General features: G+C 40.3%; 1 protein-coding gene across 1 annotated transcript in view; it reads left to right on the forward strand.

Annotated features, from left to right (window-relative positions):
* The window catches only part of MYH15 (myosin heavy chain 15), a 149,456-nt gene that overhangs the window by 15,056 nt on the left and 108,266 nt on the right, over nucleotides 1-26,134 (forward strand). The window contains exons 7-12 of the mRNA XM_077884155.1: nucleotides 559-651; nucleotides 3,204-3,267; nucleotides 3,358-3,453; nucleotides 10,981-11,084; nucleotides 12,319-12,457; nucleotides 22,198-22,316. Of these exons, the coding sequence (XP_077740281.1) occupies nucleotides 559-651; nucleotides 3,204-3,267; nucleotides 3,358-3,453; nucleotides 10,981-11,084; nucleotides 12,319-12,457; nucleotides 22,198-22,316 (615 nt within the window). The remainder of the gene's footprint in view (nucleotides 1-558; nucleotides 652-3,203; nucleotides 3,268-3,357; nucleotides 3,454-10,980; nucleotides 11,085-12,318; nucleotides 12,458-22,197; nucleotides 22,317-26,134) is intronic.

Consider the following 26,134-nt stretch of genomic DNA (forward strand, 5'->3'; position numbering starts at 1 on the left):
GGTAACCTCCTAAGCACATATGATTCAAAATCAAAATAAATACCACCATTGACTCACAGCTTGGCATGAACCATTAGATTACTTAGGAATAGTAAGAAGGAAAAATATAATTTAATAATGCCAAGAATCTGCTGTGTTAGCTTAGGATAAATTTCCAGGTGTAAGAATTAGGTGGGAAGAGAAGGAGACTAACAATGGAGAAAATATAAGGAATGAAGTTTGTCTGGAAATAGGCTATGGGATTGATTGATTAATTGGTTGATTGTAGATATCTAGTTTCTTTTCACACTTAGGCCAATTCTGACCATAAGAGAAGTATTGCAAATAAATGAGCTCCCATATATATTCACAGGGACGTTTTATGTTAAGACAGCTTCTCATTCATCTGTTTTTCTGCGTTCTCATTCTGAAGTAACATTGTGTAATCAAATTTGGAAACAGCTTTGGCTCCTATTTATCAAAGCAAGAATAGGGTCTGACCTAGGGATGCAGGGCTTACCATATTACAGAATTTTACTGAAAACTTCATCTGCTGTATTTATTTTACCTGTATCTCAGGGGTCTTTAGAAGATCAAATCAAGCAAGTGAATCCTATCTTGGAAGCATTTGGAAATGCCAAAACCCTGAGAAATGATAACTCCTCTCGTTTTGTAAGTAGCATGATTGAGCAGTGTATCAGAGTCTTTAATTTTTTAAGCAAATGATAAAACTCATTCTTGAGCACATAGGTATAAAAAAATTCTAGAACATCAAAGAAGTCTAATATTATTAGATTCCTCAAAAAAGGAAGAAATCAGTTTCATTGTTAAGAAATTAAAACTACATATAAATATACATCAGAGAAGCTTCTATTGTTTGGTCAATTTCCAGAAGACCAGATTTAATAGTTTCAAATTCCTTTCCACTTCCAGTAGGGAAGCTCACCCAACAAATTCTAATAATACTTTATATTTTATTGCATTTTTACAGATTTGAAAGTACTTTCTCTTTCATAATTTCCTATACTCCTTATAGCAAGCCAATTTAGTAAGCACTTCCTAAATCACTTAGTACAGTTATTATTTCTATTCTTGCCTATGGCTCCCCTACCTCTGCACATTTTCCACTGGGGAATTTTTTTGGGGAGAAAATATTTTTTTTAAGATTTTATTTAATCATGGGAGACACACACAGAGAGAGAAAGAGAAAGAGAGAGGCAGAGACACAGGCAGGGGAAGAAGCAGGCTCACGCAGGGAGCCTGATGTGGGACTCGATCCCAGGTCTCCAGGATCACACCCTGGGCTGAAGGTGGTGCCAAACCCTGAGCCACCCGGGCTGCCCCGGGAGAAAACATTTTTTAAAATAGATTTTGATAACTTGCATTCCCAGGATACAGGAAGAATTTGGATTTCAAAATCGAGTTTCACAAACCCATCTAATGCCAAAAATGAGTGGCAGGGCGCCACTCTATAATTTACAAGGAAATTTGCAGAAGGCTTCCTGTTTGAATCTTTGGGCACAATTAAATAACAGTCTCATGCTGATGTGGCTGGTTTCTACCCAGGGCCTTAGCACTGCCCTGCCTGCACTTACATCTGCTTGCCAGGTCTGGCTGCATAGCAGGTGCTAATATCGGTCCATAAAACAACTGCTAGATTTAGGTTGGATAGAATGTGAAGGATTTTCTGCTGAAATATGAAAAAAAAAAAAAGAGGGGAAAAGGAAGGAAGGGAGGGAAGAGGGGAAAAAAGGAAGACAAGAATAAAGGAAAGGAAAAAGAAAAGGAAGGGAAAGAACAGCAAGTGGAAAGATAAATAAGAAAGCAATTGAAAATGCAAAAAAAGTAGGATAGAAGAAAAAGAGAAGCAAAATATACAGAGATGGATGAATGGAAGGAAGGAAGGGGAGAGGAAGGGAGGAGGAGAAAGAGTAAAGGGAGTCCAAAAAATAAATCCAGGTTAAATTATTTCAATTAATACCATGCTATATGTGTGCATATAAATGCACATATATGTGTATCTGTGTGTATGGTTCCCATTCCTCTACATTTGTCAACCTAATGGCTCAATCCCTCTGTCACCCCTCTCCTTCCCTGGCCTGGCTGCCGTCCTGCTCTGCCTCCTTCCTCGCATGGGTGACCTCTACCGGCCTGGCACCTGCCTGGCACCACATCCTCCTCCTGCAAGCTCCAGGGCCCGCTGACTGCCTCCTTAGCTGCAGCAGCCTTCTGATGTGAGCTGTCTCCTTGGGCAGCAGCCTTTCTGTCCCATTAAATCCTGTCTTATGGCTTTTCATGAGAAGAAAGGAAGGAAGCTACCCCATCTAGTATTGATGCCAAAGCGGTGTTTTAAAACATAAATCTGATCACATCATTCCTCTGTTCAAAATCTCCCGGTGTCTTCTGAGCACGCATAAAATTAAACCGTACTCCTTCCTGTGGCCCATATGGCTTATGTGGCATGGTGCCTGGTGCCTGTCTACCTCTCTGACTCCCTTTTCTGCCCCCTTTCCTTTACTCACTGAACTCCCGCACAGCTGACTCTTCTGTATGATTCAAGAATCACCAAATGTTCCCACATTAATGCCATTGCATTAGCTGTTTACACTTAGAATTTAGAAGGGTAGGGACCACACCTGTTTTTCTTTTCTTCTTTTAAAGATTTTATTTTATTTATTTGAGAGCGAGAGAACAAACAGGGTGAGGAGCAGAGACAGAGGCAGACAGAGAGGGAGAAGCAGATTCCTGGGTGGGGCTCCATCCCAGGGCCCTGGGATCATGACCTGAGCCGAAGGCAGATGCTTAACCAACTGAGCCACCTATGACCACACTCATTTTTTCTAATGTGATTTGTCCAGGGCTCGTGGTTTCCTGAATGGTAGTAGGCGCTCAATGAATGTTTGCTGAATAATGAAAGAATATGCTGAACAGATATTATTTTTCTCATTTTTAGGTAAGGATACTGAAGCCCAGAGAGCTTCAGTAATACACACAAGAACACACAGCTAGAAGCTGGCAGGTCTGAGACTAGAATCCAGGACCAATGCTAGTCCTGGTGATCATCCTGCCCTCCTAGCATTCACTGGTGCCATCTCAGGCCCATGTTGCTTTTTTTTTTTTTTTAACTTTTGGAGAAGTAGTCACTTTGGGAATAATGTGTATAATAGAGCCATTGCAACTGTTGGGAATGTTTCAATAGGAGGCTGTGTTTTGTGTCTACCTAGGGCAAGTTCATCAGGATGCACTTCTGTGCCAGAGGCAAGCTGTCGTCTGCAGACATTGATATTTGTGAGTAGCCACTGCACTCTCTGATTACTTTCCTTCTAAGTTTTGCAAGAACACCTAAGTATGATTCTTTATCCTTCTCTCATCCCGTAGATTTGCTTGAAAAATCCCGAGTGATTTTCCAGCAGCCTGGAGAGAGGAACTACCACATATTCTATCAAATTCTGTCTGGGAAAAAAGAACTTCATGGTAAGTGTAGTATTCTGGAGCTGAGGGACATTCTAAAACAAGAGACAAATGTCAGATTCTTGGACCTACAAAAGTATTGTTTCATAAATCTCATAAGAACTTAGTTTAGGGGTACCTGAGTGGCTCAGTGGAAGGGGATTTATGAGTAATGAGTATTGGAGTAATGCAGGGAGGGTGTTTCCTATGGGAGTAGCAGTGAGTACAGTGGCAGGAAAAGGCAGGGCAAGATCAGGGAGCGGAGATCAGGCTGACTGGACGAAAGGATTTGCAGGTTTTATTCTGATGGTTTCTGAACTCAAGGATTTAGAGGGGTGTGCATGTGTTACAAGGGTGGGGTAATAGGAGGTCATGATTTGTGGTGGGCAGGATGGATGGAAGGCAGGGATCCTAGGGGGAAGTGACTATAGTCGTCCTGGAATCAGATGACAAGCCATTGACTAAGGTTGTGTCCGTGGGAATGGGAGAAAAGGGGGTGGATTCCTAGAAGAACAGACAGGTCTTAGCAATGACTGAACGGAGGAATGAGAGAGAGTGATGAGTCAAAAATACTCCCGAGTTTTACAGTTTAACCAAAATAAAGGTAGTGCCAGGAGGAGAAATAGAAAAGTAATTTATGGAGTAAGAGAATGAACTTCATGCAGTCACTCAACAAGTATTTATTATGGGACTGCTGTGTGTGCACCAGGCACTGCAGTTTAAGCGCAGGATTGGAAAATAAATAAGGCAGACAGGTCCCTGCCCTTGTGGGCTTACATTCTAGTATGGGAGCCAAGTAATAAACAAGGAAACAAAGAAATATATAATTTTAGAGAATGGTAGGTCTACAAAAAAAAAAAAATAGGGTGTGGGGACAGAATGAATTTGGGCTTGGTAAGGTAGAAGGTGGCTATATTTTAGATAGAATGGTCATGCCAGATGGCTCTGAAAAGGCAATATTTTTGCAGACACCTGAACGAATGAGCAAACGAGCAGGCCGGATTTCCAGGGATAAAGTTCAGGGAAGAGGGAACAGTGAGTGCAAAGGACCTGAGGCAGGAATGCACGTGGCTTATCTTTGAAATAGCAAAGTGGCCATTGCAGGGGGTGGAGAGAAGGTGATATAGGGGGCAGGTGGGCAGGGCCAGATCAAGCAGCAGCTTGCACCCTAAGGCCGAGGACGGGAAGTCACTGCAAGGGGAGAGCGACAGGCTGATTGGATTGCCACGGTCTTGAGTATGGAGAAAGCCACTGAGGACAAGGATGCGCCCAGAGGAGTGGATGTGGGAGGAGATCAAGGAGCCGGGCGAGCAAATTAATGGGCAGCTATCCCCCCGCCTGTTATGCTAGAGTCAGTGTGTTAATCATGCACTTAGCAGTGACGGCCTTCGCCCTCAAAGTGCCCCCCCAAATGGGGCAAGCTCTGCAAACTGGACAGTTATTTTTGGCCTGGGTTCAACTGGTGATATAAAAGCAGCAGCTGTTCCCCTTCCTACTTTCCCTTCCACCTAACCTGGAACAGATTTTTTTTTTTTTTTTTTGGATCTTCCTTTGATTAGCCCTGCCAAATCTAATATTCTTTGCACAGATTTCTCTGCTGTGCAAAGCATCTGACATGTAGAGCCCAATGAGGGTATCAGCGACGATTGTAAGATTTGGGGGAGCATCTCTGTTTACTAATAGAACTGGCCGAGGGCTCTGGGCGACCCCCTGGAAAATGCAGGCTTATCTGGAATTCATTGATCCTGTTGCGTCTTTGGGGGCTGCAGAGATTGATTACTGTACAAAGACTGACATCTGGTGGTCCAAAGGGGGTATCGTCAGTCCACCTGTTCTCCACACCACGGGTCATTCTTTGGGACATTTTAAAATTTAAACTTTTGATTCATGTTTGCCCAAGGAGAGTTTCAGAGTGTCCCGAGGGTTGTTACAGGAGGGCCCACCTTGGCAATGTAAGGGTTATGTCCAAGTTTCCTGAAAGAGAAGCACTTGTCAGTACTACAGGAGAACCAGGGGTGGAGAATCTGTCGGGAGCCTGGGCACCCAAAAAAGGAGCCAAAGAAATGGGGTGATGTGTCACCCAGAGCCAGCCCCCAACTAGTCTCTGCCTCATCTGGAGCATCCCTCCTCCCCTTACCTTTCAGTTTAGGCTGACTCTTGTTCAAGGTGTGGCTCCCACCTACTCCCTCCGTCTCCTCAGATACGGCTCCTCGAAATTCTTGTTCTTAATGCCAACAGGATGGCTTGGTCCTGCCTATCCCTTCCTAGTTTTCTTCTCTTCTTTGACTATTTTTTTTCCTATGTTTTATTGTATCCATTCTTACTGTTCAACTGGTGTATAAACTCTAGGACGTGGGTCAGAAAATGTCCTTGTCTCTTGGGATCTTTGACATTTTGCCTACTGCCCTGAGTACTCACTTTAGTATGTGACAGTAATGCATGGTGGTGGTTGCCAAGAGGTGCGCCCAACCTGTCTACTAGTGGCCTGAATGCCTCTGCGCAAACAGTGTCAGCATCTGGGCCTCCTACTCTGGAGCATATTAAGTTGTACTCCCCTTACTCATTAGGTTTTTCTTGATCTGGTCTCCTGTGTTTACTCCCTTTCTCCCCACTGGTTGTGAGGAGGAACAAGATGTGTCTGTGGTGCTGCAGATTGTGCGCTGCCCAACACTAGAGAACACTATTCAAACTATAGACTCTGTGAATGATTCTCTCTGGAGTTGGGCAGTGTACAACCTCTTCAGCTGTTCATGGCAGTGTGAGAAACAGGTAATGGTGGGTGATGTGGTATAGAGGTACTGGCTGCAGAACTTTGTGATTTTTATTTTATTTTATTATTATTAATTTTTTATTAATTTTTTTCAGAACTTTGTGATTTTAAGGGTTTTTTATTGTTGTTGTTTTGCCCGATGTCAGCTTTTCCTCTTTTCATAGTGAACTCAACTGAGTCTTGGAGAACATTCAGCTATGCGGAAAGTAAAATTTAATGTCAGGATGCCACGTGAAACAAAGCCTTGAATGATATCATACCTACTCTTAAAGGGCTCTTTGTATCTCCTACTTCAGAGTGGGATCTAGAAGTGAACCTGTGTGAAGGTTGACGCCTGCACTTTTTGCAGTTGTGAAGCAATTGACTTTCACCTTCAGCTTCCTCTCGTGCCACCGCCTCTTTATGCTATCCTCAGCCCTCCAGACAGGCGCTCTCCATTCTCCACAAGCCTACAGCCTGGTCAACAATCTTCTGCGAGGGACTTCTCTGGCCTAGACAGTCTCCCTGGCCCTAATGGTGTCTCACAAAAATGTATTCACTGTTTGTTTTTTACATTCTCTCAGGGCCATTTCTCTTGATAGAAATGAAATTAATTAAATAAAGGAAGCTCTGTTTACATGATACTCTGAGGTAACCTCAAGCCTCAACCCAATTAAAATTCATTGCTCCTTGAAAGTAAATTTTGATAAGGCCCAGTGGGGAAGATGTTTTGAGCTAAAGACCTTTCAGAGTTCCTCAAACACTCATGCATTTAGTTTGTACATTTTTAAGAGCCACCACTTCATGTTGACTACAGCTGCTCCAGTGAATGGGTAGGCCAGTGCATCAGCCATATTGCTGGTTAATGAGATAAAGGAAAAGCCCATTAGGTGTCTTTTATGACTTCTAGAAATAACGCGTCTGGAAGCAGGTAGGCATGGCGGGAGAAGTGCATGTGTAGCACTTGGGCCTGCCATGGTGCCTTACTACTGGCCCCCTCCTGTAGCCTCCTTGAGGGAAAAGACTATTATTTTTATATCCTTACCTCATTCCAACAGCATACACCTATTCTAGAGAAGAAAGATTAAATACTTTGATTTCAAAGACATGGATAATTGAACACTATATCTGAAACTAATGATGTATGTTGGGTAATTGGATTTAAATTAAAAAAAATAAATGCTGGAAAATTAAAAAAAAAAAAACTACATGGAAATGATGTCTGTATTTGAGCTGTGAAAGGACAAGATTTCATCGCACCCCCATGTCTGGCTTGGGTAGGGCGGTGATATTTGCCAGCATAAGGAACCACAGAAGAGGCATAGCTTCAGGGCACACATGGAAAATATCATAGATTCGATAGTGTTGGGTTTAAGCTACTTATGACCATCTGCACTGAAATGTCTAGTGGGAAGCTGGAGTTCTAGGTCTGGAGCTCAGAAAATAGAGTTTTGAGAGTCATCAGTGAAGCCATGAATGAGCCTTGCAAAAGAATATATAGACCTTTCATTTCTTGACCTTGAGAGTCACGACGGTATTTGACACCACTGATTCCTCCCTCCCCCTTGAGAATCTCTCCTCTTGGCTTCTAGCACACCACCCTCCCTTGTTTCTCTTCTAAATCTCTGGGTGTTTCTTTGTGGGTCTCTTTCATCCGACCTATGCTTTTAGAGCACCTTGGGGCTCAGTCTTTGCATCAATCTCATGGTGACCTCTAGACTGACAGTTTTAAAGATCATCTGCATCTGATGACTTCCACACTTTGGTCACAAGTCCAGACTTCTCTCCGGTATTCCAGACTCATAGCTAACTGACTCTCTTATATCTCTATGTGGTTTGGAGAAGGACCAAATTATTTGAATGACTTACAATGAAATTTACTTGCTACTCATTTTTTTTCCTATGGAATCACTATTTTCTGATGATTTTACACAGTGTAAAATGACAGAATCATAGATTGTTGTGGTTTAGGCTATATATACAGTAAAAAACTATGGGTTTTAGATGTTTATGGGAAATTCCTATGGAAAAGAGAGACGTGTAGAAGAACCCTTAACAAGGTTAATGTATATGCCCAAAGTCTTTTGAGTGTGTCCATTTCCTTTTAGCTTACACAAAAATGAAACACTTTAAAAGAAAAAATTCTAGGAATTTGTAAGATGGAATTATACAGTATAAAGTTCTTGTCTGGCTTACTTCACTCAGGATAATTATTTTGAGATTCTTCTATGTTCTAGCACGTATTCGTTGGAGCATCTCAAATCTAATGTGCCTAAGGTCCTTCATCTCCTCTGTGTCTCCCACGCGTTCCATCCACTTTCAAAATCCGCACTCTGAGGACTCTCGCACCATTGCTGTTGTTACTGCCCTGGTCAATAGCATCATCTCTCTCCTGGATTATTTAACAGTCTCCTGCCTGATATTTCTGCTTCCATCCTTGCTCCCTCTGTCTTTAGCCCAGCAGCCATGGTAAATTAAAAAAAAAAAAAATCAGATGATGTCATTCTTCTGCTCAAAAACCTTCAATGTCTTCCTAGCTCACCTAGAGCATAAATGCCCAAATTCTCACCCTGGCCTGTGAGGAGCTATGACCTGTCCTCTTGATGCCTCTCTGCCCCTCATAACCTACCACCTCCCTCTTCCTCAATTTGCCCCTTCCTGACCCACCTTAGCCACTCAGAATGCCAGGCAAACCGCCATCTCAGGGCCTTTGCATTTGCTCTTGTCTCTCTGGAACATTCTCCCCTATTTATTCTCTCCCTCAACTTTTGTAGGCCTTTATTGAAATATCACCTTATGGAGGCCTTCCCAGATCACTGTATTGAAAACTGTAGCTCTGTATGACCAGTACTTTTTGTTTTAAAGATTTTATTTTTAAATAAACTCTATACCCAATGTGGAGCTCAAACTCAAAACCCTAAGATCAAGGATTGCAAGCTCCACTGACTGAGCCAACCAGGTGCCCCTGTGTTGCCAATACATTTGACTCCCCTCCCCTGAGACTTTTCTCCGTGGTACTTATTACCATCTTACGTTCCATATATTTTCATATGTTTTACTTATTTTTAAAATTTCTGTCTCCTCCTGTTGGAATATAAGCTTCACAGGGACAGGATTTTTTCCCCGTGTATTTTAGGATGTATTTCTAAAACTTACAATAGTACCTGGCACATTGAGCTCAACAAATTTTTCTTTATATGAAGTGAGGCATGAGAAAGAACACAAAGATCCCTGAGAAGTATTAACATTTAAGGGACATTTTAGTCATCACTCAAGTAAGGATTTAAGCATTATATTGCTATTAAATATTAAATATATCTATTCAGCTTGATTTTCTTTGGGCTAGCCCAATTTCTTTTTACTTCTTAACTTTTGTGAAATAGCTTCATTGAAGCATTATCCACATAAATGTAAATGCTGACATATGTATATATGCATGAGACTATCCCTGCCATCAAGATAATGCATGTATCCATTCAAAAGTTTTCTCATGATCTTTTGTAACCCCCCGCCCCCGAGTCTTACTCCTCTGAGTCTTCCCCTCCCCACCCAGTCTCTTGGCAACCTCTAATATGCTTCCTGCCACTATAGATTAGATTGCACTTTCTCAAATTTTGTAAGTTGGAATCACACAGTATATACTCATTTTTTGTCTGGCTTATTTCACTCAGCAAAATTATTTTGAGATTTCTCCATGCTGTAGCATATGTTCATAGTTCTTTCCTTTGTTTGCTGAGTAATAATCTGTTATATGGACAAACAAGAGTCTGTTAATTCTAGATGGACACTTGGGTTGTTTCCAAACGAAGCCGCCGTGAACATTTGCAAAGCACAATTGTTTCTGAGCTTTGGGGTTGAGGATAGCAGCTTCACTTCACTGAGTGATGAACACAAAAATCAGAGTTAGGAGTCTCTCATGGTTTGCCCTAATTCTGGGAAACAAACAAAGGGTTGCAGAAGGGGAGGTGGGGGGGGGCGGGGTAACTGGGTGATGGGCATTTAGGAGGGCACTTGATGGGATGAGCACTGGGTGTTATACTATATGTTGGCAAATTGAATTTAAATGAAAAGAATAAATTTTAAAAAGGAAACATTACAAAAATCAGATCAGCTCAGAGAAACTTCATTGGGAGCAAGTGTTAGGCAGTAAGTGGTTAATGTGATGTGGCCAAGTCGGGTGCTGATGTGCTGCTGACAGCCTGCCTTGGCTTCCGCCTGCATTATGTTTCCTGACTAAGTGAATCATGTCAGGAGTCATAGACCCATCAGAGCTGCAGCGGTGAACACAGAGGCTGATTTATGGATTCCTTGAAAGACAGACTCAGCCTCCTAACCGGGAAGACGTGATATGACAGGATTACACGGCTAATGTTCCCTGGGCGCTCAACCCCAGGGTCTGCCCCGCTTCCTAGCCTTTGAAATTCAGCCCTGTTATACTTCTAATTTTACAAAACATTTTTTTGTCCTCCGCCCTCGACCATGTATCTAGGCCAAATTCCTGTTTTCAAAGTTTTGCCAACACGCATTATCTGTTTGTTTCACACCAATTCAAGTTGCTGCAATTGAATCTGCTTTTGGATTTGGTCCGCCCGGTCTTCTCTTGGGAGGCATTAACACATGACTGACAAGTTAATAGAGGGCAAAATTTGATTGCAGAGGTTTGGCTGTAGAATATGGATTTTATTTTGGCTTGTTTACAAGTGTGCTATCAGCTGTAAGAGTAAACTGTGAATATTGGTCAATTATTTCCTAAAGCCTTGTGGATTTCTTTAACTGTTTAAGTGATGGTTTTCCCATTGCAGACATGCTCCTGGTGTCTGAAGATCCCTCCGACTTTCCCTTTTGCTCTCAGGGAGTTGTTGCTGTGGACAGCTGGGATGATGCTGAAGAATTGCTGGCCACTGATGTAAGGCTTGGTAGTTATCAAAGCAAAGATTGGAAATGACAATGAGAAATGAAAGCATTTCAGATCCTTTTTCCAAAGGGTCCTGGAGAAGTCACCTTCTTTCCTCTGGGGGTGGTGGGTGCAAGGAGTCCCTTTAAGTCTATGTCTGTTTAAAGTTTACTTATTTACTCTAAAAGTACATACACATTGTGAGGTTGGTAACTTTGGAACGTGTGGAAAGATAGGAAAGTGTTTCAACTCAATGGCAACCACTGTTTTTATTTGGTATATATCTTTATAATCTTTATTCTTTTTTTTTCTATTTGGGTTTGCTATTATATAGTTGGTTTGGTGGGTTTTTTTAATAAAAGATCGCAATCACTGCATATACTATTCGGTATAGAGTTTGCTTTTTTGATTAATCCTGTAATATAAACATTTTCAAGTGCTATTACAAAGTCCTCATAAACATTTAAATGACTACTTAATTTTTTATCAGATATTTGTCCTATAGTGTAGTCAGCCATTCTCCTATGGTTAGACTCTAAGATTTTCTGTTTTGTTTTCTACTGTGGTAAATATCTTTGTAGGTAAATGCTTTTTCCATATATTAGACTCACCTTATGCTAGATTCCCAAAAGTGAAATTACTAGGCAAGGATTATGAATTTTTTATAGTCTCTTGATACATATTCTAAATTAACCACTAGAAAGATTATACCAATTTCTATCCTCTGGGACTGTGTGAGAACACATATCTTACCACGTGCAGTGGCTTCTTTTAGGGTGCGGTTCTTCAGTGCCATGGCTTTTTTCTTTTCTGAAATGTTTCCCTTTGCTAGTCTTTGAATAAGGTTGTGGCAATGCAGGGGGTCCCAAAATAAGCAACCCATCAGATACGGTACTACTTTCTGCCGTAATGATGGAAGGCAAAATAATTTACCTCCGATCCAGTTAATGATCAATGGGTTGGGGGGTTGGGCAGGGCATCCAAGGAAAGTTCTACAACTACTGGAAGTTAAACAAGCCTTCCTAATTCTCTTTTAAAGGGATAAGCAGACTGCGGGTGACCAAGTGCCAACAGGGCCGATTTGCATTGCTTTGAACAGAGCTGTCACACCTCGGGCTGTGGCGATCTGTTTCATTCCCTTTGACAGCCCATGGAGTGTAGGGAGGTGTGACACACAGCGGGGGTGAGGTGCTTACTGCAGCCATTAGGCAAATGAAGACATGGCCATCTGTTTCTCTTTTTACAGCGGGCCATGGACATCTTGGGCTTTCTTCCTGATGAGAAGCATGGATCTTATAAACTCATTGGAGCCATCATGCACTTTGGAAACATGAAATTTAAACAGAAACCCAGAGAAGAGCAAGTGGAAGCAGATGGCATAGAAAGTAAGAATTACTCTGAGGCCATGGCATGTACTCTCTTCAATTCTCCGACCCCAGGCCTTCCCCCCCTTTCCCTGCAGTTACCTTGTGCTTTTTGAAAATGTTGAAACTGATCAGCAATCTCTCTCAATTGCTGTTCCTCAAAATCATCCTCTTAAACCACCATTCTGATGTATGATTATGTATCTCAAAATGAGAAGCAATCCTTAATTATCGACAATGCCAGTAAATTTGCTAAAGGAGGGTAATATAGGTTTGACGAAGAGGTAGCCCTGCTGTCAGCACAGAGCCTGCTGAAAAAACAAACAAACAAACAAACAAACAAACAAACAAACAAAAAAACAGAGAAAGGAGAAAATTACCAGAAGATGTATGAAGTGACGTCATGGAGGTGTGGACAGAGCTCTTTAGAATTCCAAAGGTAGAGTTTCCATTGGGTTGAGACCACACCGGCTTCATCCCCCTTTGTGTTTTATTCACATGAAAAAAAAATCCATAGTCTTGCCTGCTTGCCAAAAAAGATTTGCGGCATCTTACAATGAGTGATCTGTCTAGAATGAACATTAAAAGAGAAAATCATGATTATGAAAAGGAAGCATAGTTATTATAATTATTTCGTTTAATGTTAAAATTCCTAGCTACTAAAACTGAGAAAACCCATTTGTTAAATCTTTCAACAAATAATTCTGAAAAATTTTATATTTTCATTTGTGATAAGATATATATAATATGAAATGTACCACTTTAGCTGTTTTTAAATGGATAGTTCAGTGATACTAAGTACATTCACATTGTTCTTCAGCCAATCACTAGTATCCATCTCCAGAACTTTTTTATCATCCCAAACTGAAACTCTGTACCTATTAATACCTCCCTATTACCCCCTTTACCTAGCCCCTCTCAATCATTATTCTGTCTCTATGAATTTGTCAACTCTAGGCATCACCTTTAAGTGGAATCCTACAATATTTGTCTTTCTATGTCTGGCTTATTTCACTTAGCATAACGTCTTCAAGATTCACCCATGTTATAGTGTGTGTCAGAACTTCATTCCTTTTTGAAGTTGAATAATATTCCATTGTATGTATAGTTCACATTTTGTTTCTCCATTTACCCGTTTATGGACACTTGAGTTGCTTCTACCTTTCATTACTGTGATTAATGCTGTTGTGAACATTGGCATTTAAATATCTACTCAAGTCCCTGCTTTTCAATTCTTTTATACATGCCCAGAGATGGACTCGCTGGATTAAATGGTAATTCTATGTTAAATTATTTTGAGGAACCATACTGCACTGTTTTCCATAGCAGCGACCCTATTTTACATTCCCACAAGCAATGCATAATGCTACCAATTTTCCACATACTCATCAACATTTATTGTTTTCTATTAAAAATTTTTATAATAGCTATTCTAATGAGTATATCTCATGTGGCTTTGTTTTGCATTTCCTAGTGATTAGTGATGTTGAGTATTTTTTTCATGTGCATATTGGCCATTTATATATCTTCTCTGGAGAAATATCAATTCAGGTACTTTGCCCATTTATGAATTGGGTTTTTTTTATTCATCAAATAATTTTTGAGGCCAGTGCACAGGCCAGGCACTATTCTGGTGCTGGAGATATACCTGGGAACACAATATCATCCCTGTCTTGACTGCCTAGTTGGGAGATAGCTTGTATACAGAAACAGACAAATTTGCATGAAGTCATAATGAAAAAAATCAAGCAGAACAGAAGAATAAACAATAATAATATTCTTATAGATAGAGTGGTCAGAAAATCCCTTGAAGGAAGAGAATACTTGAGCATAGATGAGAATGAAGTGAAGGAAGGGGACCTGTGGCTTGTGTAAGCCTCTTCTATATTAACATATTAAGATACGCTTTTGTGACATCTTTTTGTTGCTTTGTTTTTTTGGTTTTTGTGTTTTTGTTTTTTGGGTTTTGGGTTTTTTTTTTTTTTTTCTTTTTCCACCCTTTGAAATGGTTTTTTGAGGAATTGGTTTCCTTATGACAACTAGGTATACTTATTTACCAGAAAATACCTATAATGAAGCGCATAATGTCATCCAATCTCCCTGGTGGTTCCTTCTCAGAGTTTTTGCTAGATGTCTTCATCTGTCCTGCTTCTGACTGCTATCGGGGTGCTGGGCTTCATCCTTGAATCTTTTCTCTTCTTTTTCTTTTCTTTTTTCCTCCCTCTCCCTCTCCCTCTCCCTCTCCCTCTCCCTCTCCCTCTCCTCTTCCCCCCCCCCCCCCCCCCCCCGCAGCTTCGGAACCTTTTACTGGAACTCTCAGAGTGTGCTCCCCATCCCTCCCACCCCTCTCTGTTCTTTCTTTAGGTGATCATCTCAAACACAACATGTATGGTATTGAACTCTACATCTCACTCTGCCCCTGCTACCAACTCTTCATTTCTCAGTCTTTAGTAGATGTCAACTGGATTCTCTCAGTTGCCCAGACTCTTAGCATCATCTTGAACTTCTTTGTCTCTGCCTTGCTGTGTCTACCTTTAAACCCATGTAAAGCTCATCACTACTTACTCACCATGACCATGTCCACTGCTACCCTCTAGCCTGAACCAGCGTTTACCAGATTACTGTAATAGCTTCTTTATTGGTCTCTCTGTCTTCACCCTTCTCTCATTACTGATAGTTGTACACAGAACAGCCATTGGTGATCCTTTCATTGTATAAATCAGTTCATGTCCTCACCTCACTCTAGGCTCATCAATAGCTCCCATCCTACTTAAATCTCAAGTCCTTTTTTTTTTTTTAATAGAGTTATATATTTATTTATTTGAGAGAGTGAGATTATATAAGTGGAATGAAGAAGGGCAAAGGAAGAGGGAGAGAAAGAATCTTCAAGCAGATTCTGTGCTGAGTCTGATGAAGGGCTCAATCCTAGGACCTTGAGATCACAACCTGAGCTGGAACCGAGTCAGATGTTCTACTGACTGAGCCACCCAGGCGCCCACTTAAACCCCAAGATCTCATCATAGCCTCCTTGTGCTCCATGATACCTCAAAATCCCTCTAATTCTATCTCCTACTGTGATATTGTGATTTATAATAAAAAAAATATTAGATCTCTGTTCCTTCTGGCATAGAGTTCTTAAAGCCCTTGGAATCTTCTAAGTGATGAGAGCAATATAGGTGATTTTGTTTGGTTAATGAGGTGACTTTCAAACTGTACCTAAGGATGGGAGCTGGTCACCATTGGAACTAGAGAGATGGCACTTTTGGGGCCTACCTCCAACAGTGGCAGGGAGAGGGCTAAAGACTAAATACTGTCACCAGTGGCCAATGACTTAACCAGTGATGTCCATGTAATGAAGCCTCCACAAAACCCCAAAAGGACAGGTTTGGGGAGCTTCCAGGTTGGTGAACACATGAAGGTTTGGGGATGATAGTGTTCTTAGAGAGGGCAAGGCTCTGTACTTTTTTCCTACACCATGTCCTCTGCTCTCTATGCAATCTGACTATTCCTCAGTTATATCTTTTTGAAATAAACTGTTGATATAGTAAGTAAAATGTTTCTCTGAGTTCTGTGAACTCCTAGCAAATTAATTGAACCCAAGGAGGGGGTCACTAGAGCCATGAATCCATAGCCTGTGAGTCAATAGCCCAGGAGACAACCTGGACTTGCAACTGACCTCTGAAGTGGGGGAGTAACAGTCTTGTAGAACTGAATCCTTGACCCATGGAATCTGATGCTACCTTTAGATAGAATTGAGTTCAATTGTAGGACACACAGCCAGTTCACAGAATGGCTCAGTATGGAATCAACCACCTCCCCCACCAACCTCAATCCTGAGAATAGGGTACAGAGCCTTCACCTACCATTTCCCTACTTTCATTCTCTTCACTTGGACTCATTGCTCTCTCTGCTCCTCTTAGAGTATGCAGGAACCCCTGTTTCAGGACTTTTTCACTGATTCCTCCTTCATCTGGAGCTCTTTTTTTCCTACGCATCCTCATTTCTCACTCCCTCACTTTATTAAGGTGACTTCTTAAATGTTACCTTATCAGACAAGCCTCCCCTGACCACTCCCACCACTTTCTTTCACTCTCTATCTTCTTACCCTGAATATTTATTTTTTTCTCCATGTCGTTCATACATCTATTTTTTGGTTGACCATCCTACTCCTCAATCCTCCTCAGATGTAAGCTCCATAAAAGCAGGGACTTAATTTGGTGTGTTCTGTGCTGTGTTTATAAGTTTTAAGACAGTGCCTGGCACATTAGTAGTAGATAATTATTAAATGGATCCTACTTATTTAGGGACAATCACCATTAATGCCACAGAACATATCTTTCATGTTTTTATAGTTGAATATGTTCAGGGAACTTTTAAAGATAAAATATATATTTACATATTCTTCATACTAGATTTTTTTACTAAATTATACATAAATATCCGGCATCTTTTCTGAAATATCTTTTTAGATGGCTACAAAATGTCCCATTGTACAGATAGATTAAATATCTATTATTATTGAATATTTATGTCATCATGAGCAAAATTTTGGTGAACGTCCTTACAGATTCAGAGATACATATGTTTTTCCTCAGTAAACTTCTGAGTAAATTTTTGTTCTCAAGCTGACCTATGTTTTACCATTTACATTCCCATCAGTAATTTCTGAAAATAACTTTTGCACTAAGTTCACTAATATTATTTTTCTTAAAAAAAAAGATTTATTTATTCATGAGAGACAGAGAGAGAGAGAGAGAGAGAGAGAGAGAGAGAGAGAGAGGCACAGACACAGGCAGAGGGAGAAGCAGGCCCCATGCAGGGAGCCTGATGTGGGACTTGAGCCGGAGACTCCCAAGATCACACACTGGGTCGAAGGCAGGGACTAAACCGCTGAGCCACTCAGGGATCCCCAACAGTTATTTTTCTATTGCCAAGTAGCCAGCTTTTGTTTTATATTTAACTATTAATAAAGTTAATTTTTGTATGTTACCTATTTGCATAGCCTCATTTTTGGATTTTTGTTTCCATCCCTAGCCCACTTTTAAAATTGAGAAAATTTTTGTTTGGAACAATTGACTTTTTCTTATTGATTTCTAAGGGCTGATAATGTATTAAGCTTTGGTGATGCCCCCTTACCCCCACCCTCAGTTAATCATGGAGGGAAGATTGAAAGAGCTGGACAGATAGAGAGGAGGGTGTAAAGGGAGAGGGTACCCAAACCAAATGGGGCATTCTTGCCTCTTTCAAGTGCCAATCCTACATTTCTCACATTCTACTGACTAATCTGGTACCACCCTAAATTGCATGGCTAAAACTCTTATCCTCTTCTCCCATGTGATGTCTTCCTGTTGACTTCTGTATTTGTATTCACGATGCTGCTCTTCCCTCTACTTCTTAGGTCAGAACCCTCTTGGTCATGTTCCCCAGTCTTTTCCCATTTCTTTATTACCAATTTAGACTACCAACCCCTTGCATGTTGGTATCTTGTAATGGATTCACATTCTTTCTACTCTTCTTGCTCTGGTCAGTCTTGTAAATCTGCACAAAATTAATCATTGTGAAGCCTGACTCTATGCCATGTAGTCCCTTTAAAGTTTCCTCATTATTCAATGAATACTTTATAATGAGTGGTGTCAAAAGTCTTCTGTGACCAGAAATCACTCGCTTTACTCAGTTTATTGCTCACTCCCTGACTTTGTGGCCAGTCTTTGACATACCTGCTCTCTCCTACTGCAATGCCTGTAAGTCATGCTGTTCTGTCTCAGAAATTCTTGTTCTCTTGTATTTGCCTATCAAAATCCTTCTCATCTTTCAAGGCTCAGATCAAATACTATTCATTTCAAATCTTCCCTGGTCAGGCAGTCCAGAAGGGATCTCTCCCTCTTTCAAACTTTCATAATAAGCAATTTCTTGGTCTCTGATAAGCAGTTGTTTTACTGGCTTGTTTTTTGTTTATTTACTCTCATAGATTATAAACTCCTTGATGCCAATATTTTTTTGCCTTTTTTCTATCTCTTGTTACAGACTAGCTCTTAGGCCTTGCACATAGCAAGTGCTTAGTAAACGTTGTTCAATAAATTAGTAAAATGTGAACAGCTCCGAAATCCTATTATGACCCTACATAAAAGGCTAACAATTGATGTCATTCTTTTAACCCCTCTTCCACATTAGCCAGGTTGTGGATTGACAAAGTTGGACTTTGTTCCTTTCTTTATATCTGATTGTTTACATATCGGATGGAACTGGGATGAAATTGTAGTTGGAAAATGTTGCCTTTTGTTTTTCCCTATCCCCTTACTTGTTTTCAGGTAAAGTCAGACTTCTTTCTATCTTCTTGACTTCAAAATGTATTTACTAGAGGTGCTTGAGGGTCTCATCAGGAAAGCCTCTGACTCTTGGTTTCGGCTCAGGTTAAGATCTTGGGGTTGTGGGATTGAGCCCTGCATCGGGTTCCACGCTCACCACAGAGTCGGCTTGAGATTCTTTCCCCCTTCCTCTCACTACCCCTCTGCTCTTCCCCCTGATCACATGTGTGAGCTCTTAAATAAATAAATAAAATCTTAAAAACATGTACTTACTAGAACTGGCTACCACTCTCTAGAGAATAGTTCTCAAACTTGGCTGCACAATGGGCCCACCCATGGAGCTTTGAAATTTCTGAAGCTCAGGCCTCACTCAGACCAATCTGATTAGGTACAGGTATCATTGTCTGTTTTTGACATCTTACCAGGTGACTCCAATGTGCAGCCAAGTTTCCTCAACACTATAATGTGGACTCTGTTCTCAAATCTTCATGTATGTCAGAATCACCTGGGGAGCAGGTTAAGAATAGGGCCTACACCCCAATCACCTTCAGTAAGCCTAGTCCTTTGGCCTTTATGAGCTCTCCAGGCTATTCTGATCCACACCAATGTTTGAGAACACCTGCTCTAGCTAAACTATCAGACAGCCTAATTAAAATCTGTGGGTTTATTCACAAGGTCCTAGGGCATGATGGTGGGAAATTCATAAAGCCTCTTTTGAAAACACATCAGGTCATATGATGAAAATGTGTTTATAGACCTTGCTGTGTCCATAATAAACATTTCCTGGATGTCAGATGGATACTTATTCATAGACTTAAACTATTTTCACCTTGCTTGTGAAACTTTTAGTGCAAATGAAGTAATTTCTGTTTTAGAATAAGAGGACTATCGTTTCTTGTCTAAACAAAACAACAAAAAACTGGAGAATGTGTAATGTATACCTGTAGGATAAATGCAAGGTATACTACTTCTCTGTAGGTTCTTAACTATCTCTGGAGTGGGTGGGAAATGATTCTGTAATGTTGGATGCTATTTCTGGTAGAGCCTACGGTGAGATATTGTACAGAGAATTTGGGTTTCCTTTGTTCATGGATAAAAATAGACTCAAAAGACTGTCCTTCACACTGGAAAAAGGAGATATGAGTTTGAGACTATTATTATCTGTATTGTCCATCTAAATGCTTCCAAAGCTGAGAAAACTGAACTCCTGTCTTTTTTTCCTGAGCAGATATTGCAGAATTGTTCATTCTTCACATAAGCGGTTAGTATTCATGTCCACTCAGATTCATCAGGCACATTACATTTCTCTCTTTCTTTTAAATATTTTCATTCTAGCTAATGTGTTCTTTAAAGTCTCTTCCAGTGCAAAAGGGCTATGATTCTGATCCACTGGGTTCTCCACTTGAAATAACTATGCTTTGGTCTCCAAACATGGCACTCTTAGCAGAGATATCTCAGCATTGGATGAACACATCTGCTCTACTTTTGATTTTTCCGTTTATTTTCCCAAATGGGCTTTGCATTTTGAAAGGTTTCATAGCAACTGAGGACTTGGGCCATTATCGCTGACATGGAGTAGGTGTGAGGCTGGTAGAAATGTATGTATAATGTGTATTGATTTTAGTTAACAAGCAAATACACACTTCAAGCTTTTTAAGCCTTTGTGAGAATTTCAAAGGCCCACAAAAGGAAATGGATATAGATAATAAAAATGACATATAGCGCTCTAATTGTTTTTACTTTATTCCCTGTTTGTGGTTATTGCTCAGGAAATCTTGTACTTCTTAGTGAAGGAAAGACTATATTTCCTTCTTTTCTAAGATGTTATTTTACAAAGTGAGAACATCAGATATACTAGCATTTATCAGAATTCATCTAAAAATGTAGGATGCACTGTAAGTCTCAGGTGAGTGAAATACTCCTTTTATTTGATAACTGAAGAAGTACACAACTGGAAATGTGCTTATAACCCTTTGCCTGTGGCTTTCTCTTCTATTATTGTCATCTTAAAGAACACATGATGTAATACATGGGTATTTACTTTTCTCTGATAACACTCATTCCTCCCCACTTTCCTTAGAAAACAGAAAACCGAAGCACTGTTTTAGAAAAAAGCCATTGTGTGGGTTGTAAGTATTCCTGTTGGGCAGCAGAGGGCACTATGGAGCAGAGACTTGGCCGGAGAAGAAAAGTTTTTGATAGAAGTGTCCTGGCTTCTGTTGATTATTGGTGGTTTCTTGAATTTTCAGACTATTTGGCCCAAGTGCCTGTTTCTTTGAAAGAATCTACAAGTACATATGTAGTAGGGAAAAATAGGCAAATAATAAAGATGAGATTTTCCATGTCTGTCAGATAAGTATTTCTTTTTAGAAGAGGGTCAGTATCAAGAAAGATTCTTTTTACAACCGAGGTATAATTCACATACCATAAAATCCACCCTTTTAAAGTATGCAGCTCACTGAGTTTTAGCAGATTGACAAGACCGTGTAGCCATTATCACTATCTATTGCAGAACATTCCATTACTTCAAAAAGAATCCTATTCTATACCTGAAACCAGTATTATCCTGTATCTCAAATAACTGGATTTTAAATAAAAACTTGAGAAAAAACAACACAAGAAGAATTGTGTGCCCATTGGTAGTTACTTTCCATTCCCTTTGCTCCCTAGCAACCACAGGGGTACTTTCTGTTCTTTGGATTTGCCAATTCTGGACAGTTCATATAATTGGAATCACACAACCTACGGCCTTTTGTTTCTGGCTTCTTTCACTTAGCATAACATCTTCAAGTGTGATCCATGTTGTAGCATGCGTCAACGCTTCATTCCTTTTTCATGGCTGAAAAAGTTTTTGTTGTATTTATATACTGCATTTTGTTTATCCATGCATCAGTTGATGGACATTTAGGGTTTTCTCAACTTTTTATTGTTATGAAGAATGTTGCTAAAAGTATTTGTGTGCGTTTTTTGTGTGTGAACATATATTTTTCACTTCTATTTGGTCTATACCCAGCAATAGAATTTCTGGTTCCTAGAGTAACTCTATTTAACTTTTTAGTAGTTGCCAAACTGTTTTCCATAGTGGCCAGATCATGTTACATTCCAACGAGCAATGTATGAGGGTTCCAATTTCTCTACACCTTCACTGACACTTCTTATTGTCTTTTTTGATTATAGCGAGTGTAGTGGGTGTGAAGTGACATTTCATTGTGGTCTGATTTCCATTTCTAAGAACTAAAGTCTTTTAAACATTTAGGATTCAAGCATTTTATTTCAAAACTACAGTCTACCTTGCTACATCTGTCTAAACCCACTATTCTCTTGTCCTCTGGGGAGTCTGTTTGACTATAATGGAATGAATTTTAACAGTGTTTTCCCTTCCTTTCTCTTCCCTTTTTTCCTTGCTCCTTCCTCTCCCCACTTCCCTCCTCCTCTTCCTTCCTTTTCTCTGACCAGGTGCTGACAAAGCTGCGTTCCTTATGGGCATTAACTCCTCTGAGTTGGTGAAGGGCTTGATCCACCCTAGAATCAAAGTTGGTAATGAATATGTTACTAGAGGTCAAAATGTAGAACAGGTAAGGTGATATTTCCAGAGCATTAGGACTCTATGATCTTATAATAATTGTATACATATTGTACTTGTTATTTTTTGGCTTCTGATGTCTGCAACAAGAGCTTCTATTAAAAAAAAAAAAAGGGCAAGAAAGCTCCAGTGATGCATATTTGGAATGCTTTCACTTGTGATGCATAGCACAGTAAATGCTCTCGTGTAAAGAATTTTTCCAGATTCTTAATATGCTGTTTGACAGTTTTCCTGCAGGTAGCAAGTCTCTTTGTAGATGTAGCAAGCCGTTAACTTGTGACCAACATCTTTGTTGTCCAGCTAAGATGCTTTCAAAGCTATTAGTTCCTGACATGAATAAAATTGGCAAATTGGCATCCCCCACCTGTTTGGAATATTGACTTTTTAGAGTAACAGGCACATTGGTTGAGATAGGGTTTTAAAATATAGGCTGAAAAAAAAAATAAAATAAAATATAGGCTGAAGGGCACCTGGGTGGCTTGGTGGTTGAGTGTCTGTCTTTGGCTCAGGGAATGATCCCAGGGCCCTGAGATTGAGTCCCATGTTGGGCTCCCCACAGGGAGTCTGTGTCTCTCTCTGCCTATGTACCTTTCATGAATAAATAAATAAATCTTTAAAAATATATGTATATAGGCTGAAGTTAGTATTTAAAGGAGGGGTATGGAGAGCAGAAATGAGAAACAGAAGGTCATGTAGATTTTGTGCAGCATCCAGAAGAGTGTTTTAATGGTAAAATAACAAGTGCTATGAGGACTGTTGATCCTGAGGCTTTGTCAGAATGCAATATATGTTCCCAGGGCTGCCAGAAAATGAGACCATCTAAGTATGCTAGTGCATTTCAAAATAATAATTTACATCTCTAATGCACATTAGTCAGTATGTGATAACCATGCTGCAGTAACACATACACACTGAAATCTCACTTGACAGTGAAATATTTATTCCCTACATCAAGTCCAATACAGATTGAACAGCCTTGTTCCATACGATAGACACCTGGAACACATGGCCTCCACAGTTGCTGCACAAGGTGAACAGATCATTTCTGTTCAAAAAGTACACCCACCTCAACTGCTTGGGGCTAGAAGTGATATCATTTCCATTGATATTCTATTGGTGAAAATTAGATTACCCTCTTAGCCACAGGAGGGCTGAGAAATGTCTTTCTGGAGAGAGGGAGGGGTATGATGATGTATAGCATGTATAAAGCATTCACGGGCATTGTCTCCTGTTCTTTCACCAATACTCAGAGGTAAATAGAGCAGGAATACTGATGTTTTCCCAGTTGGGGAATCTGAGGGTTAGGGAACATAAGTAACACTGCAAAGGGCACACAGCTAATATGCAGGTGACATTTAGATTGTCTTACTCTACATACGTTCTAAATCTGAAAATGAGATAGACACATGCACACATTCGTGATAGAAGACAATGATTTTGCTGACAATCAACTCTCTTGCTTTTTGGTATATTAAAGCATCTGATGTGACTGTGTTATTTATAGCATTTCAGCATTTTCCTAGTTTAGCTTACTCTATAAATCAATAATTCTACCTCTATCCTAATACTGTACTGAAAGCAGTAGTTTCCATCATTGTTTTCCCTCATCACTGGAGCTCCTTGAGGCCATGGACTATGATTAATTCATTTTAGTACCCCTTGCCCCTAGCACAGTGCCCTGCAAGCAGTAAGTGCTCCGTAGATGTTGAGATGAACTAAATACCGAGCTCAATTTGAGCCAAGATCAGCAGGACAAGGAGTTGAGCTATTTCTTGTAGTGAGGCTAGGAGTGTTTGGCAGTTTCTTGCTTTTTAACACATTCGCCACGACATGCATGCATGACATGCTATGATTATAGAACAGGGACTTGCTCTGTGTAAAACTAATGAGCCCAGAGGAGGACTGAAATCAAACCTTCGCCTCTTTAATATTGTGTTCTCAGGAACTGAGTTACCACCAGCCTTTACTATAATAGAACCAGTGAAGCAAGCTAATGTATTATTATCCAACACTAAAAGAAAAAAAAATCCTCATCTTCCATCCTCTCTCTCTCTTTCTCTTTCTCTTACTCCTGGAGAGAGCGTAAGAAAGCACACTGTAAGGCTTTTCTTTTCTTAGGAATTTTACTGACTTTATAGAGACAATTGCCACTGCTAAGAATAGAGATGTATATGCTCTGTTGATGACAATTGCAAAAGATGGCAAAAATTCTTGCAGTGTTAACACTTACAAAATTTGATTCTAACTCTAATGCTGACTAACTCTGGGATCTCGGTCAAATATCTTCACCTCTCTGAGCATCATCCGGTGAAGAGGTTGGAATCCTCTGTGTCTTAGTGGAGGGGTGACTGGCATCTAAATGGGACAGTCCTTCAGATGTGAGTGTGTCTTGCACATTGTAGAGGTTTTGCATTCCTGCTCCCAGGTGCTAACTGCCAGTAACCCTCAGTCATGCTGATAATTGGAAAAAACACACTCCCTGTTTTCAAATGCACTCCTCCTTCAGGGGCAGGGTGCCATCCCCAGTTGAGAGCCACTATACATGATTAATAAGAACTAAGACCCTTTGGGTCCAGTATTTTATGATTCCATGAGAGTTCTAACTATGCCTGTTAGAAATAAGTTGTCTTAATTTTTAAAAGATTCATAATAAAAAAATCATAATAGTAACCACTAAGCATGTGCTTTGTATGGCTATCTCATTTAATCTGATAACAAGCCTACTAAATTGATTTTTTTTTTAAGAGAGAAAGGGTTTGAGCAGAGGGAGGGGCAGAGGGAGAAGGAGAGAATCTTAAGCAGGTTCCATGCTCAGCATGGAGCCCAACACCAGGCTCAATCTCACAACCCTGAGATCATGACCTGAGCTGATATCAAGAGTCGGACGGTTAATTGACTGAGCCACCCAGGTGCCCCTACAAAATTGATCTTATTTCCATTTCCATTTTGTAGTTAAAGACGTGAACCTTACAAAGGTTAGCTTCTCAGGGTAGCATAGTAAATACTAGAGTGAAGTTGGGGAAGTAATAAAAGCAGAAAGGGGGATGGGAGAGTGAGACTAACATTTATTGGGTTCCAGGGGGCCGAATCTTGTGTTACACATATTTACACCCTCTGTCTCGTTGACTCTCTCCCTACAACCTTAGCAGAAGCATATTTTAATGTCGTTTTGCAGATGAGCAAGGCAGGGATCAGTGTGGTTGCAAACATGGCTGTTTGACTCCATTTATTTTTGGTGGTGGTTTTTGTTCTATTGCTCATGATTGCTCCCCAATGATCAGTCTTCTGTGAGTTCATTTGAAAAAGAGCTAAGGAATGAGTCCATGTAGTCCTCAAAAGGTGGAAGTGTGGGTCTAGCTGCCTGATTCCTCCTTCATTGGCTGAAAAATAATGAAAATGATTAATCTGTAAGCTGTATGCTGGTTTATTGGTTTCAGCCAGCAGACACCATATCTTCTATTTCTTCCTGTGACCACATCTTCAAGCTCTCTTCCTGTTTCTTCATTACTCTCCACCCCCACTTCTGAATATTTAGGGAATTAAAAGGTGGGTAAGCAAGTTTGTCACGTTCTTTTGAAAGTTTCAAAGTGACTGCTGTAGACAGAGAATGATTTCCTCAGGGCTCTGGGGGATAAAAATCCTTCTTAGTGCTTTATTTGTGCGGGTGTGCTCTTGACGCCCATAATAAAAAACTGTGATGCCATCCGGCTTATGGATTACTGTGGAAATGACTCAAGATAACTGATCAGAGAGTGGGTGACTCATAACTAAATCAACACCAGACACCAACTGGCTCCTGCTGCGTGCTCG

The sequence above is a fragment of the Canis aureus genome, chromosome 35 (assembly GCF_053574225.1).
Source record: "Canis aureus isolate CA01 chromosome 35, VMU_Caureus_v.1.0, whole genome shotgun sequence".
NCBI classification, from domain to species: domain Eukaryota; kingdom Metazoa; phylum Chordata; class Mammalia; order Carnivora; family Canidae; genus Canis; species Canis aureus.